We start from the raw sequence: 14,872 nt of genomic DNA, 5'->3' as shown, positions 1-14,872 counted from the left end.
CAGTATATTTATTTATAATATAATTAAATCTATTTTTTTTATTTTATTAATTATAATATATTTATAAATATTGATTTATTATAAATAATTAATTTTTTAATATATTTTTTTAGAATAAATTTGTTTAGAAGATGATATTAAAATACTTACTCAGTCTCATTATAATTATTGTTTAAGGTTATTTTATTCATATTAATAAAAATCAATAAATACATAAAAGATAATATTGTAAAGAATTAATCATATCATCATTATTATTATAAAGAATATAAAAAAAATAATTAGTATTATATTAAAAATTAAAATACTAACTACTTTATAATACATTTTTTTCCATGATCATTAGTATAAGTGGGAAAATAGTAATTATAAGAGAATTTAAAAATATTAGTTCGTTATATAAGATCTTAGATAATGAATGATGTCCATTTTTTGTTTAATTTTTTTTTTACACCCTTTTCAACTTCTTTATTTCAATTATATTTAAAATTATATTTAAAATTATTTTTTTATTAGTTGGTAAACTAAGTTAACTAGACCATTTTAATAATACACGTGTATATAGACACAAATGGAATACACAATCAATGAAAATAAATAAAACTAACATTAGTAATGAAAATAAATAAAACCAACAATACTCATGAAATGAGTTCATGTACAATATCTGTATATACAAGGAATATCAATGTAAAATATGTACATAAACTACGCCTGATCAGTGCGCCGTCTGCGTCTACACCTAACGTATACTAGATGGTCCTGTATCACACTCCTGGCCAATCTAAGGCATTCTTCGACCACCTCATGTGTCGATGAGCCAGGCGTGACCACCCCTAGACTCAGATGACGCTCCAACCTCTCAGCAATGTCATCACAAACTTCCTGTTACATACAAAACAAACTAATTACACAAATTATTATGCAAATATTGAGGTAAATGACGTAAATTATTAGTATTACTTACCACTGCATGTTTGGGCTCCTCCGCAGATGTCGACGATGCTCCTGGCTCCGGCACGCGAGGGATATCCGTCTGCGGGGCCTGAGGGACGACTCGGGACTGCGGGGCGTGACCATGAGGCAGAGGATCTAATGCGTGACCTGGTGTCATGAAAGGATGGGAGATGCGGAAGAACTAGTCGATGTAGTCACTGGAACATGCCCCTGGCACAACACACACCTCACCTGCAGGTACGATATGATCCTCGTAGTACATCCACATGTCGTGTATATCATCATACGAGACCCATGAATCGACAGGAGGAGCAGGAATGGTCTGCGTGTAGCCAAACTGCCACACGACCCTCTCCGGTCGGTAATAAACAACAACAGGCCCCCAGCGCAAGAGACCAGAATAGCATGATCTGACATGGAAGTCCCGGACCTCCCGATGCTCCCCATAAGGGATCCAACAGACATCTGAAATCCGGAGTCGGTCCAGGCGCTCCCTGTACGACGGTGTGCGAATGCTCTTCACGGTCTTCTTCGTCGCGATCCACCTGCACGCACGCGGAGAAGCCTTGTCGTAGTCTTGATCAGCGGTGGACTCCGCAACCGAGGGAAAGTGCTCGTAAATCCAGCACTACAGATGTAACATTCAAATTATAAACATTAATAATGAAAGTGTAACAAAATTTAAAGTTGAACATTGTTTAGCCTGAATGAATGAAAAACATATTTGTTACCTGCACCAGTGTGATGTAACTGCCAAGTTGTCGACTGTGGCTCATAGATGCATCGCTCAGTTGGTCGTACATATGAACCAAAGCAGCCACTCCCCAGGCGTACCTCTCTGTTATACTAAGGTCACGAAGGGCCTCCAAGTAGACAACATGGACATTGGTTGCACTCTTGTTAGCAAACAAAGTGCAACCCAGTAGGTGAAGAAGATATGCGCGAGCCATAGCTGTCCAATGACCTGCCTGGCATCGGCGCTGATATATATCACGTACCCATTGCAGGCGTACGTACGGTCCGCGACACTGGACTGTCTCAGCCCTAGCAGACTCTGGAGAGACCATCAACAAGTCCACCAGCATTTGAACCGCATCGTCCACGTGCAAGGGCTCAAATGCGTGTAAGTCGCCAATAACGGGAAGATGGAGAAGAGAGGAGACGTCGTCCAATGTGATGGTGAGCTCTCCCACCGAGAGATGGAAACTAGACGTCTCCCGGTACCATCGCTCTACAAACGTGGACAAAAGTCCCCGATCGCCGGTGTCTACCGAACACGCGATCAGAGGACTTAGTCCTGTACCAGCAATAAGTCCCTCAATGGCAGGGACAGGCCTGCCTAAACTGTGGACCTTCCTCCCATGAGAGGATAGCTTCAATTCAGGATGCTCCTGAATTGAAGTATAAAGGAACACAAAATTCGTTAAAATTATTATTTAAAGGAAAACTAATTTCAATCATAAAGTATAATTTATAAGTAACTAAAGCTAAATAGTATAAATACCTCTCCCGTCCATACGCTGCAAGCAACGTGATCCGCATACGCTGTCAACACAGATGGGTCGCTCGGACCACCCGGAAATCCCTGAGGCTGATCCTCAGCCGCCTCTGCGCCTACGTCTGCAGGAATGTCCTCAACAGCAGCTGGTGCCTCCATCGGGTCATCCTAAACATCTGGTGCATGGATGACTGGCTCATCGACGTGATCCGCAGTCATAGCAACTCGCTGCCTCCGTGCGGATGCAGTAGGCCGTCGACGCTGCGGAGCATCATCGGAATCATCACGATCTCCTCTGCCCACACCTCTGCCAGTGACCTGACCTAAGGGACGACCTAATCCTCTAGTCCTAACCATGATCTGCAAATGAGTACCGCAAAATCCATCACTCATTTCATTCTCTCAAATTTTATGCGTGAGTCTCACAAAGCCACCAAAGCCAGATGACAAATGAAAATGATTGAAATCATTGAAAGCATTGACTAAATCAATAAGCACACACACACTTGTGTGTTCGAAATCATTGAATGAAGATGGAATATCCAACTTCATCACCTATTACATGTGGTTGTCAAGTTTTCGAATGCAGAGTTCAATCACAATTGAATTTATCTTATTATTTTCAGTAGTTAGTATCTGTGATAGACCTGCTATTTTGTATCTGATGTTGCTTCACATTGAATTGATCTTATTATTTTCAGTAGTTAGCAAGAAATTGGAAACATGTGTCTATGATAATTGTGAAAACATCCAAATTTGATATCAATCTCTATCACAATCGTAGTTACATTGTTAACCATAAACAACGGGAGATGGAACTAGTGCTAAGAAATAAGAGAGTGAGATACATACATATATAGTTAAGGAAGATATTCACAGATGATAACCTTCTTAGGTACCTGATAGTAAGCTTGCTTGATCATTAGGTACCTTTTTTTAATCAAGGAAGATATTCTTAGCCTTCCCTGCTTCCAGGTGATTTTTTGTGTAAATATTTAAAATTTTATAAGGCTATAGTCTGTTTATCAATTATGACTTCTTACCTTTATCTACTATTTTCACAGAATCAAGAAATTATTGCAATCAAGGCTCCAAAAGCTAGTTGCATCGAGGTCCCTGATCCTGATGAGGTGGGATCTACCTTCTGCTAATATGAATGTTGCAACTTGTTTGGTATAACAAGCTTTTAATCGATTTCTCACTCAAATAAGCAGGAATTAGGTTTTCGGCAAAGGCAGTACAAAATGATTGTTCGAAGTGCCATTGGACCAATAAATTTGTATCTCTTGAGGTACTTATTTGCTGTAACATTGAAGCCAAAAGTTTCCTTATTACTATGTTATCTGTGTTTGCTTTTGTTAAAATCTTTGCTCTTTGTTGACTTAAGGTCATTTTTTTCCTTCTTTCTCTTGGGTCTTCAATAACTGATAATTTTTAATCTTTGAAGCAAGGACGACCGCAAGTTTGAGGATGATAGTGCCAACCGGATGAAATTAATGGATCCATCATGGAATAGTGATTCCATCAGAAAGAGGGGTGTGGGATTATTAGAAAGCCAACATGATGAAAAAAAAAATCCTTCTGAGCGTTTCAGTTTGCAGGGTTCACAAGCATTTGGAATTCAAGAAATTACTCCCACGGATTTTGAAGTATGTATTACTTGAAGCTGTAAATGATAAAACCATAAACTAGGAAGACAATGTTTAGTCATTGTGTTTATTTGCAGATGGAAGATGACTATTGGTTTCAATCAGATCCTGGAGTGAGCCAAATAGAATTGTAGGGTAGCAATATCTTCTAACCAATCTTTATTATATGAATTTGATTCTTGGATTTCACCACTACACAAGAATACAAGGTGACCAATTTAAAGCTGATAATAATGAATGATCTTTTTTGTCTCTTTCTTTTCTGTTCAGGAAATGAGTAGTTGGTTCAGATAGATGTGCTTCTAGACGATTAATCCAATAAGAAGTGTGGGATTTGCTTGAACACAAGCTTCACTTAAAAGCTAAGTCTTTACCTTTGTTCGAAATGCATTTCACTAGATTTAAGTTTCTTGTTTTTCTTTTTCTGCCATAACTTAAGCCTATACCTAATTCTTTACCCCATGTGTGGTTCCTAAAGATTAGTATAATCATCACATACTAGGTATCTTTTGGAATTTTTTAAATGAAGAAGAGGATACTATTTCGATAATCAATATATAATCATAATTCATGCTAATCAATCTAATCAATATAATCATAATTCATGCTAATCAATATATACTATTTCAATAATTCCCTGAAAGAGGATACATCTATATATAATCATAATTCATGCTAATCAATCTAATTCATCCTGAAAGAGGATACAATTTGTAAAATGAAGTTGTGGCTATTTACGGATCAGGTGATCCGTAAGCATTTTCCTCTTATGGATCAAGTTGATCTGGAAAATGCTTACAGATCACCTGATCCGTAAACAACTCCAAGCTTCCCTACTCCGACATCAATGGCGGAAAGGAAAGTGGTGCTTACCTCGACGGCCGACATTGACGATGCTCGACGGTGGACGCTGGTTCGTGGTCCATGGCTCCTCTTCACGGCAACACGGCTCCCTTCACGGTGGTTTGTGGCCGAGGAAGAAGAAGAAGATGGTAGCGCGATGAAGAAGAATGACAAATGCCTTTCTGCGAGGAAGAAGAAGAAGAATGCGAGAAAGAAGAATGTCTTTGTGGGGGGAAAGAAGAAGAATGCAAGGAAGAAGAGGCTTTGTGCGAGGAAGAAAAAAAGAAAAGAAACTGCTGGGTGTGCGAGGAGAGAGAGAGTAGCGGGAGAAAGAGAGTCATACGTTTTTTAAAAAAAATAACCCAGGGGCATAAAAGACTTTTCATATAAAGTGCTGGGTGCACCTAGCAACACTCTTCCTCTAAACTTCCTGAGCCTAATGTGATGTCTTTATTATCCAATGGTGTTAAACCCAACCTCACCTCCAACCTTCCGACCAAGTACTTAATTTAGAATCAATGGATAAGAATGTTCATGCTCGGGGGCTTATGTAGTTATTGCTTGGTTTATGCAAATCTAATAGTAGTGATGGTAGTTGGAGTGTGTGGGTGGGGACAAACACGAATTGGGTCGAGTAGAAGCGACTAATTTATGATCATGCGACTAATTTACGAGAGATGTTTACTTTTAGTTTTCAGTTGTATCTCCAACATAATTACCTCTGAAATTGGATACCTAAGGGAAACAAAAAGGGGGTAGGGGTTTGTTAAATTGAGCTTAACCATTGACTTTGATAAGCTAAGACGATCAGGCATTCAGCAACCATGTGTTTTCCATGTTCACATTTCTTTGTGGTCCCCTTGTGAGAAAATGAGTAGAACAATTGCATTGGTACGCATGTTTAACCAAGAAAGATTTTGTTGGACAGTCTGGAAAGGATAGCAATATAACCAAAGGGATTGTGATCTTACAAAGTGTTTCCAGAAAAGTAAGGTGTGGTAGAAAAGAGAGGAAAAATTAAAGTGTCGGCATAATTCCAACACTTCATGCAATTGAAGTTTTAGGGGGTGACTAGCTTTTCCTGTTACTTTATTTCCAGGTGAGGTGGTCCAAACCTGTATCTTAAGTTAGGGAATAAGATATGTGGGAACTAAACTAGTTTGGTTGTACGAACGAGGCAAATAACCCTGTTCACAATAAACCGATTTAGGGAATAAGTAATGCAATATCCTTTTCGTCCACTTTCTCTTACAAATCTTCCAATTACCTTAAGAGAGTTGTAAATGAAAAACAAATGTATTTAATGTCTTAAAAATATGAAATGCATTTAGTATTTGTCATACAAAGGAAGTAGGGAATCGGTAACAGGATATTGTAGGATTTAGAATTAGTTTTAGGGAACTCAAAGTGTTCAAGTGCTTATCAAGATTCGTGTTTGTTTGGTAAGTAAATATGAAGTGAATTTGTAATGATTTATGATTCACACTAACATTCTATTTTGAGAAAATATTTAATTTTAATAAGACTAATTAAATTTTTTGGTAAAAAAATAATTAAATTGTTCTGTAATAATTAAAATTTGTGTAATTTTCATTTCCTATGTAAATTATGTAATATTTTTCTTATGTAAAATATTTAAATTGTAGTATTCTAGTTTATTCTAAGTGATTTATATGGATTTTTATAGAAATTTATAAGGCTAATATATGATAAAATGGATTATACAAATAATAAATTTATAAATAATTTATTATAACATTTTTATATGTAAAATAAGATATATTTGAAAATTGATTTAGTCAAATTATAGGTTTGGATAAGTTTTGTTGTAAAAATAATTTTTTTTTATAAATTTTAAAATAATAAAGTATATTTTTTATTATTAATATTTTTTTATTTACTTTTAACATCATATTTTAAAGTCTCTACTTTGGACCTTTTTTTTCAATTTTTACTAATATTTTTCTTGAATGCGCAATAATAATATTTATGCCTTGAAAAATTTTAAAGAAGAAAAAACAAAAAACATTTAAAATTATAGCGTTTAATATATTAAAAAATTAGTAAAATATATGTTAAAAAACGTTTTTATTTTTAAAATTATAATAACCATACTAAGCATATTTATTAATACCTCCTATTCTAAAATTTAATTATTTATCTCATTTAACAAGAGAATATTTTCAAAACTTTATATAATCATATTGAATGGGTAAAAGGGGGTATTGTGTTCTTTTTCATCATGAAAACTTAAAAAAAAAACCCTGTAGGAAACAATGTTTATGTGATTTTTTTTAATATCAAATATGAGAAACTAACATTCTCAACTTTAAATTCTTGTGAAACTAAAAACTTTTCTTCTACCAAATGCCACCAATCAGAAAGGAGGAAAAAAAAATACTACTTTCAACTAAAAAGTTATCATTTTAGAAAAAAAATGAAATACAAGTACGTGAACATAGCTAAATCTCAAACTGCATTTAGTTTAATTAGAATCATATCTAAGTTTAGTAAACGTTTTTTTTAATTAATTTCGATACGACGAATCCAATGTCTTCCTATACCCGATATGGGAATGAAGTGCCCATGCTTAAGATTTTGTTAATGCATGTCTTAATTAGATCAATGAAATGCTAAAACATTTTTTTTTCTTCTTTTTGGGTACATAAGAACGAACTTATTCTACACGTGAGAAACCATAAAAGATTACAAAGTAGAGGGAATCCTTGTACAACTTTCCCAGAAAAAGGAAAACAACCAAATAAATGAGTTCTATTTGATGTTTAGTCAATACTTTAGACATTCCAAAATCACATTCGTGGCAAATTTTGATTACACAGTAACTCACTAGTATGGTTAAAAGCTTATATTCTTTAAATAAAATTAATTCCCGGTATAAAACTGAAGTTTCTTTTAGATGTGTGTGTTTTTATACTTAAAAAAACAATTATACTTAATTATCTACCTAAAATATTTTCTTAACATCAATTCTTTCAATATTGATTTTTTAAAATTAATATCTAACTTCCGAGTGTATATAAAGAAGAAACAAGAAAACTCCCCCATCATAGTCATCATCATTATCATTAATTCATTATTATTATTTGTTTTCAAAATCATGCTAATAATTTACCCATAACCTTTTAATTTTTCTAGCTCCACCCCTTTACACAGAGCCGAAAAACGCAAAATTGGGTCAAGCGACATACCTATATGGTCCATAAAAGAAATTGGGCTTACCTTATATTCAAGAAAGCCTAACTCCAGCCCTTCTTTACTTGTCTCATGAGCTATGTCATTGTTGTGTTAATATCTAATGGGCGTTGCTAGGTGCATCTAGCACCATTGCTTGTGCGCCCTTCATTTAAGTGAAGTGGTAAAAATGCCCTTCACTTAAATCTTATAAACCCCATGTGTTTCATCCATTCGCTGCAACAGCCCACGTTCTTCCTCTTCTTCCTTTGTTCTCCGTTTTGCGCCGTGCCGTCACCATCCTCCGCTTCCATTGCCGCCATTGAGACCGTGTCCACCACCATCGTGCCGTTTCCGCCATCGAGATAAACTTTTTGGTTGATATTTTGTTAATTTAACGTTGAATATATATTTTATTAATATTTTACAAATAAAGTCATTTTAAACTATATTTTAAATTTTTATTAGAAAAATTATTTAAGAAATTAAAATAAAATTAATAGTTTATATAAATATTTTTGGTAACTTATATGTGTGTGTGTGTGTTATAATGTTAATCAAATACATAAATTTAGAAAAACAAACAAAAATCATTGGCCTTTTTTAGTAACTTCACTATCTGCATGAGATATAACTTATAAGTTTTACATTGTTTATTTTCTTCTTTTAATAGACTCGAGCATATTATAGTAACAACAATAAATTCTTATTTTACCACGTATGGTTGATTATATGAATGATACAATGTTATTTAACACAATTAAAAATTAAATTGATTGTGTTTCACTTATTACATTTTTTGTCTCATTCCTAACCAATTTTCAGCATTATTGCACCATTGCAAGATTTTAAAGCATTTTTTTTGTTTTTTTTTTTGTTTTTAACCTTATCTTGAACCTCTTCATCCCACTAGCAAGATTCCTTATCTCTCAAACCAAAACCTTTTAATTTGCCCAATACTCTTTTAGCAACTTTCCTTGTCTTCTTAGACATCTTATCCCATGTGAGGTTAACACTCCCTTGTAACCCAATTACTTTCCTTTTATAATTTATGCTTAAAATTCAAAAATTAATTTGTAATACCCTAATTTTTAAGATTGTAATTATACCTTAATTATTTTATTTCTTTATTTTGTAAAATGTGTTAATCCATTTAATTTCACAATTATGTAAAATGGAGGAAAACATGAACTCAAATTTTAGTGAATTTTTAAAACATTTCATTAGTTACTTTCTAAAGTTGATATCGCGTAATAAATAAAATGACTCATTCATATTTTCGAAAAGAAAGCATAGCGTAGTTTCGCTTAGAAGCCTACTACTCATATAATTAAAGTGGAATAACAAAAATGAAATATATCCGAAATTCGAAATATATAAATATGCATAAGTGTTTTCCCTGGGTAAAATAATAAGTATAACCCCTAGGTACAATTGTATCTGAAAACAAGATAGATGACTAAATATACACATAAGCAAAAGTACTGAAAACTACACAAAAGCAAAAAATCAAGCATCTGCGCATAATAGATATACCTAAGAAAGTGATCCACACCTCTGGTCACGTTAGGTATCCGTAGCCTCCAAGTGAACACATCTTGGTAGGAAAAAGATAGGATTTAAGCTAGTACCTGGACAGTGACTGCTCATGACAGATGACGGAGGAAAGGTCTATGTTGCTCAACCTAAAGCCAAATGAAGGAGGAGTATTTGTCTTTGGAGGCATGTGTAAAGAGAAGATCACAAGTATAGGTAAAATTGGTATTCCTTCTCTAGCCTTCGTAGACAATGTCTTATATGTTGAAGGTCTGAATTATAACCTATTGAGCATAAGTCAATTTTGCGACAGTGGTTATATTGTGTCATTCAACAAAGACCAGTGTATAGTTAAGACATAAGATGCAAGTCCTTTTCTACCAGACAACACAACTATCTATATGAGATTAATTTGATAGATCTAAGTAAACAAAATGTATTGTGTTTGCTTTCTAGAGAAGATGAGAGATGGATTTGGCAAAAAAACTTAGGCATGTCAATTTGAAACACATTTGAAAACTATCTAAAAAGGATTTAGTAAAAAGATTGTATAAGCAAGCCTTCAAAAGCTGAAACGTCCAAGGAGCCTTTAAAACACTAAAGTTGGCGGAAAGTAAAAGAGGAGTCGAAAAATAGAGCATAGGGAGAAGCTGAAGCGACAGAAATCAAACTTCTAAGAGAGCTTAGGTTAGAGGAGTGAGATTAGGGTTTTAGAGGTTGAAGGAAACATCCTCAACCCTTCTTTGCCATTTTCTTTCACTAAACTATGTTCTTCCTTGTATTGAGAGCCTATTTCTTGTAATGGAAGGCTAAGCCTCTTGGTTGGGAAGTTTTGCTGAACCCTTGATGTAATATTCTTTCACTATCTATTTAATATTGTTTTTATGTGTTCATTGCTTCTATCTATGCTTTTTTTTACATGCTTGTGGCTTGATCACCCATTTGTATGTATAGTTAGGATTTTTAGCATTGGAAAATGCTTTAAAGCCTTAGAACTTGGTAGAGCAAGCTAGAAAATTGCATGTCTAGGAATGGAGTGCAACTGCATGTGTTCAAAAAAATGTGGTGTAACATTTTTCGTGGAAAAAAAAAAACAACATTGTGTTGTGCAACTGCATGTTTGCATTGATAATTCAGCCAAAAATAGTCATCAAAATTAAGGATCTTTCTGTCATTTGAAAAGGCTTTCAATTTAATGAACATTTAATTTAAACTGAAAATTCAACCGGTTAGTCAGTATTGTGTTTTTTGTGTTCAAAGTGAAATAAAATAGCTATACGACAAGAACCAAAGGTAGGTGTGTAAAAAGATGAAAGCGCCCTTGAGGGAGTTGAACTCAATGATTGATGCAATTTTCAACGGTGAGGAACAAACTAGCACCAGCACAACCTACTGCATTACTGGCATAATCGTTGAGTTAAGCCGGCGGCGATGACAGTGGCGGCTTTGGAGTGAAACTCGCACACCTTGTGGCGGTGGTGATAGTGCTTGGCTTGCGACAGATCAGCATTGCATCCCTCGGCCTGACACCGTGGCGAGTTCGACAAGATAGTTGAACCGGGTTCGACGGGCCTAGACCGACGGTAGAGCCGGCTCACGAAGTCATCCTCAGAGGACGAGAAGTAAGTTCGTCCTCCCATATTGAGTCCAATTCGTGAGCCGACAAAGTCCATGGGCCAACCGACTTCTTCAGACTTGGGGACAAGGAGAAGTCTGTAGGGCTCGGGCCCGTTTCTAGGCCCAGACCCGACAAGTCGATAGTGTTGACGTGAGGCAATGGGTCAAGTGAAAGCATGGAAGGGGGTGGGGGTAGGAGGTGTTCGACGCGTCATGGAAGGCGCGTGGGTCAAAGAAGGCGTGGTGATGTTGGTGGTGGTTCATCTGGTTATGGTGGTGGGGTTGCGGGTTGAAGTGGCTGTGGGTGAAATCTACGGTGGTTGTCGCGACAGTGGTGGCGGTGGAGTGCATTGGCGCGTGTAGGAAGTGGTTGGGGATGAATGTGTTGGACGCGTAGTGGTCGAAAATTTGACGGTGGGTTTGGTCGGAGGCCGTGGCAGAGCTGTCTTCATTTCTGGTGAGCATTATCGTGGACGGGTTCCCTCATTCATAGTCCAACATGTCTCTTTAACTAATATTATTATTGTTCCAGTTTAATGAGATATTTAAAAATTAATTTTTAAATATGCAAATATGTTAAATAATTAAAGAGAGGACTTTAGCATTAATAGTAATTTTATAAGCTTAAACACAATCTATCTTCGATAAAGTAAAAGAAAATGACACATGTATCTTTAACATTGTAAAGTCAAAATTAAAAATTTACCCCGATAGTTTAACCGACTTTAATATTGAGTTTTGGTATGTAAATTCTAAAGATTGAAATTTTAATTTTAATGAAAAACAATATTAAAGTATTCAATCTATAGTTTATCCTTTTTGTTTGCCATGAGATATATTTATATTAGAAAAAAAAATTAAGGAAGTAGTATATACAATGAATAACGTACTAAAGAAAAGAAAAGGAGATCAACAAAGAGGGTTATGAGTTCAATGGAAGTTTTGGTAGAAAATTTTAATGTTGCTTTTTCTAAAAGAAAAGAAAGATTGTAATACAGTCTTAAGTATTTATGAAAAAAGAGATGGATATTTTAAAATGCACTAGACTTTTGCCCGTGCCGATGCACGGGCTCACACTCATATTTGAGATTTCTTAAATGTTAGATATTACTAATATTTAAGAACATTTCTAAAAAATTAATTTGTATATTTAAGAAAATAATAAATAACCATATATATAGTAATATGATAACACTGGTAATGAAATTACAATTCAAAGTACTATAACAGACACACATAACATATTGACGAACAAACAATTATATAAAAAATGTATGAGGTTCCATCTTCAATCAGAGTCTCTGATCCCAAACAATAAACTTGACTCCACAACTTTAATCTGCATAGAGGAAAACACTACTGAGTGTTGGCGTTGGATCAATGGTCTGCAATAGTAAATGTATACTCTAAGTACATAAAAATCACATAGTAGACAAAGAAAGATAACTTACATGTACTTCAAGTAAATGAAGCTCTACATTTCATTGTCTCTTGGTTCTGCAAAGCTGAACAACCACTTTCACTAAAGTGCCGACTTTTGTCAAAAGCCCAGCCCCTATTATTTGGAAACAACAAACATTGAATATAACAAAATAATAAATATGTCATAGAAAAATTGAATCCACAAACATAGAATATAAGATAATAATATTTGTAGTTTTGTTAACAATGTTCAACAGAAAGTTAAAAAAAAATTATCCATTACCCGTAGGTAATTAAGTTACAACCATAATATATAAAAATAAAACAAACATAAATAATTAAAGAGCTCTTCAAGTGGAGTCAACTTCGTCCTCTTCCTCATCCCATTTAACGTGCTGGACATTGCTACTTTATACAACAATACTAACCAAAAAAGTGGTAAATTTATATGAATATGCTTTAGTGGGAGTGATGTAATATAATCGTATATGTGCCAAAGTCTGTCCCAGTAGAGTTTTTAATGGGAAGATGACATGTGATAACCTCATGTTAATTCTGTAAATAATTCAATTATAATTAATTAATTTAAATAATTTGATTGATTCAAAATAATAAATAACGAATACAACCAATAATGTTTTAATTTTGATTGATTCCAAATAATAAATAATAAATACAATTAATTTTTTTATATTCATAGTAACATATTATTATATTGAATTTAATTATACAATAAATCAAATGTAATAATGACAAAAATATCATAAGATGATTCAACAATTAATTACGTGTATATTAATATTTAATAAATTGTTATATATAGTAATCAATTATTATATGCTAACAAATGTAACAAAATTCATTATTTTTTAGATGTTGAATCATTGTATGTTAAGATGATTTGATACAATAACAATTAAAATAATTTAAAAAATAATTTAAATAAATATTAATTGATTACATGGTAATAATTGAATAAAGAAATTAATAATAACAGTTAAAGTATTATATATTAACCTTAATGATACAATAATTCAAATTTAAATTAGAAATTTTAAACTGGCCACACGTAGAAAGGAAAAAAAAATCATATCAAAACCGGAATGTACTGATATTGATAATTATTTATTCAACATGTCAATATTGAATTTTACAAACATTAAATATATAATACATTTATTTCTTTATGTTGCAGCATGACAAAACCAAGGCAACTGATGAATGCATGTTATTATATCACTCCCACTAAAGTATTAGGTTAGCTTAAAATTCTTACTTTATGCTACTTTTCCTACAAATAGGAGTATGAGTCTGTGCATCGGCACGAGCAAAAGTCTAGTTTAATTTAAAAAGCAAATTCATCAATAATAGTTGAAACAAATATAGAAAATGAATATAAATTAAAAATATGATCTTTTGAAATCCAGAAATTGAAGTGAAAGCTCAACAAAATCCAAACAGCCCAAGAAATATTCATTCAAGGGAAACTGAAGCAAATTAAACGCAAAAGATAAAAAAAAATGCTGATTGACATTGACGAATTTAATTTATTTTGATGACGAATTTAATAACAAATCCAAACATCTCCCGTGTTTTATTTGAATAAATTAAACTGTAATAGTTTAATTTTTATCTTTAACATTTTTAAACTATATTTATTAATTATTTATTTATTTTTCGTTTGAAACATTAATGTTATGTTAACATTTAAATTTAAAAATAAAATTAATTTATTATAATGATGACTAAATGTATTGATATTGATAATTATTTATTCTCATGCAAATTGATTTCGGTCATTTGATTTAAAATGCAAATCCATCAATAATCGTTGAAACAAATATAGAAAATGAATATAAATTAAAAATATGATCTTTGGAAATCCAGAAATTGTAGTGAAAGCTCAGCAAAATCTAAATAGCCTAAGAATCATTCATTCAAGGGAAACGGAAGCAAATTAAATGCAAAAGATAAAAAATTAATAAATGTTGATTGACATTTACGAATTTGAATTATTTTGATGACGAATTTGATAATAAATCCTTACATCTCTCGTGTTTTGTTTGAATAAATTAAATTTTAAAAGTTAATTTTTTAGCTTTGATATTTTTAAATTATTTTTATTAATTATTTATTTTATTATGATGGACGGTAGACA

General features: G+C 33.2%; 1 protein-coding gene and 1 pseudogene across 1 annotated transcript; both read right to left on the bottom strand.

Moving 5' to 3' along the window:
• Positions 1-1,138: 1,138 nt before the first annotated feature.
• On the bottom strand, positions 1,139-2,614 carry LOC102661445 (protein MAIN-LIKE 1-like). Its single transcript, XM_006599848.1, has 3 exons — positions 2,462-2,614; positions 1,689-2,348; positions 1,139-1,585 (listed from the first exon to the last, which is right to left on the bottom strand). Exons 1-3 carry the CDS (start codon positions 2,612-2,614, stop codon positions 1,139-1,141), a joined length of 1,260 nt encoding a protein of 419 aa, XP_006599911.1.
• Positions 2,615-11,048: 8,434 nt separating this feature from the next.
• On the bottom strand, positions 11,049-11,793 carry LOC102661710 (squamosa promoter-binding-like protein 8; annotated as a pseudogene).
• Positions 11,794-14,872: the final 3,079 nt, after the last annotated feature.

Source organism: Glycine max, chromosome 16 (assembly GCF_000004515.6).
Source record: "Glycine max cultivar Williams 82 chromosome 16, Glycine_max_v4.0, whole genome shotgun sequence".
NCBI lineage: Eukaryota > Viridiplantae > Streptophyta > Magnoliopsida > Fabales > Fabaceae > Glycine > Glycine max.
This window is presented reverse-complemented; position numbering and strand designations above follow the sequence as displayed.

Coding starts and splice junctions, on each gene's coding strand:
- LOC102661445 (XM_006599848.1), bottom strand. CDS start 2,614: ATGGAGGCACCAGCTGCTGTTGAGGACATTCCTGCAGACGTAGGCGCA. Junction 2,349..2,461: donor GCAGCGTATGGACGGGAGAG/GTATTTATACTA, acceptor ACTTCAATTCAG/GAGCATCCTGAATTGAAGCT. Junction 1,586..1,688: donor GTTACATCACACTGGTGCAG/GTAACAAATATG, acceptor TTACATCTGTAG/TGCTGGATTTACGAGCACTT.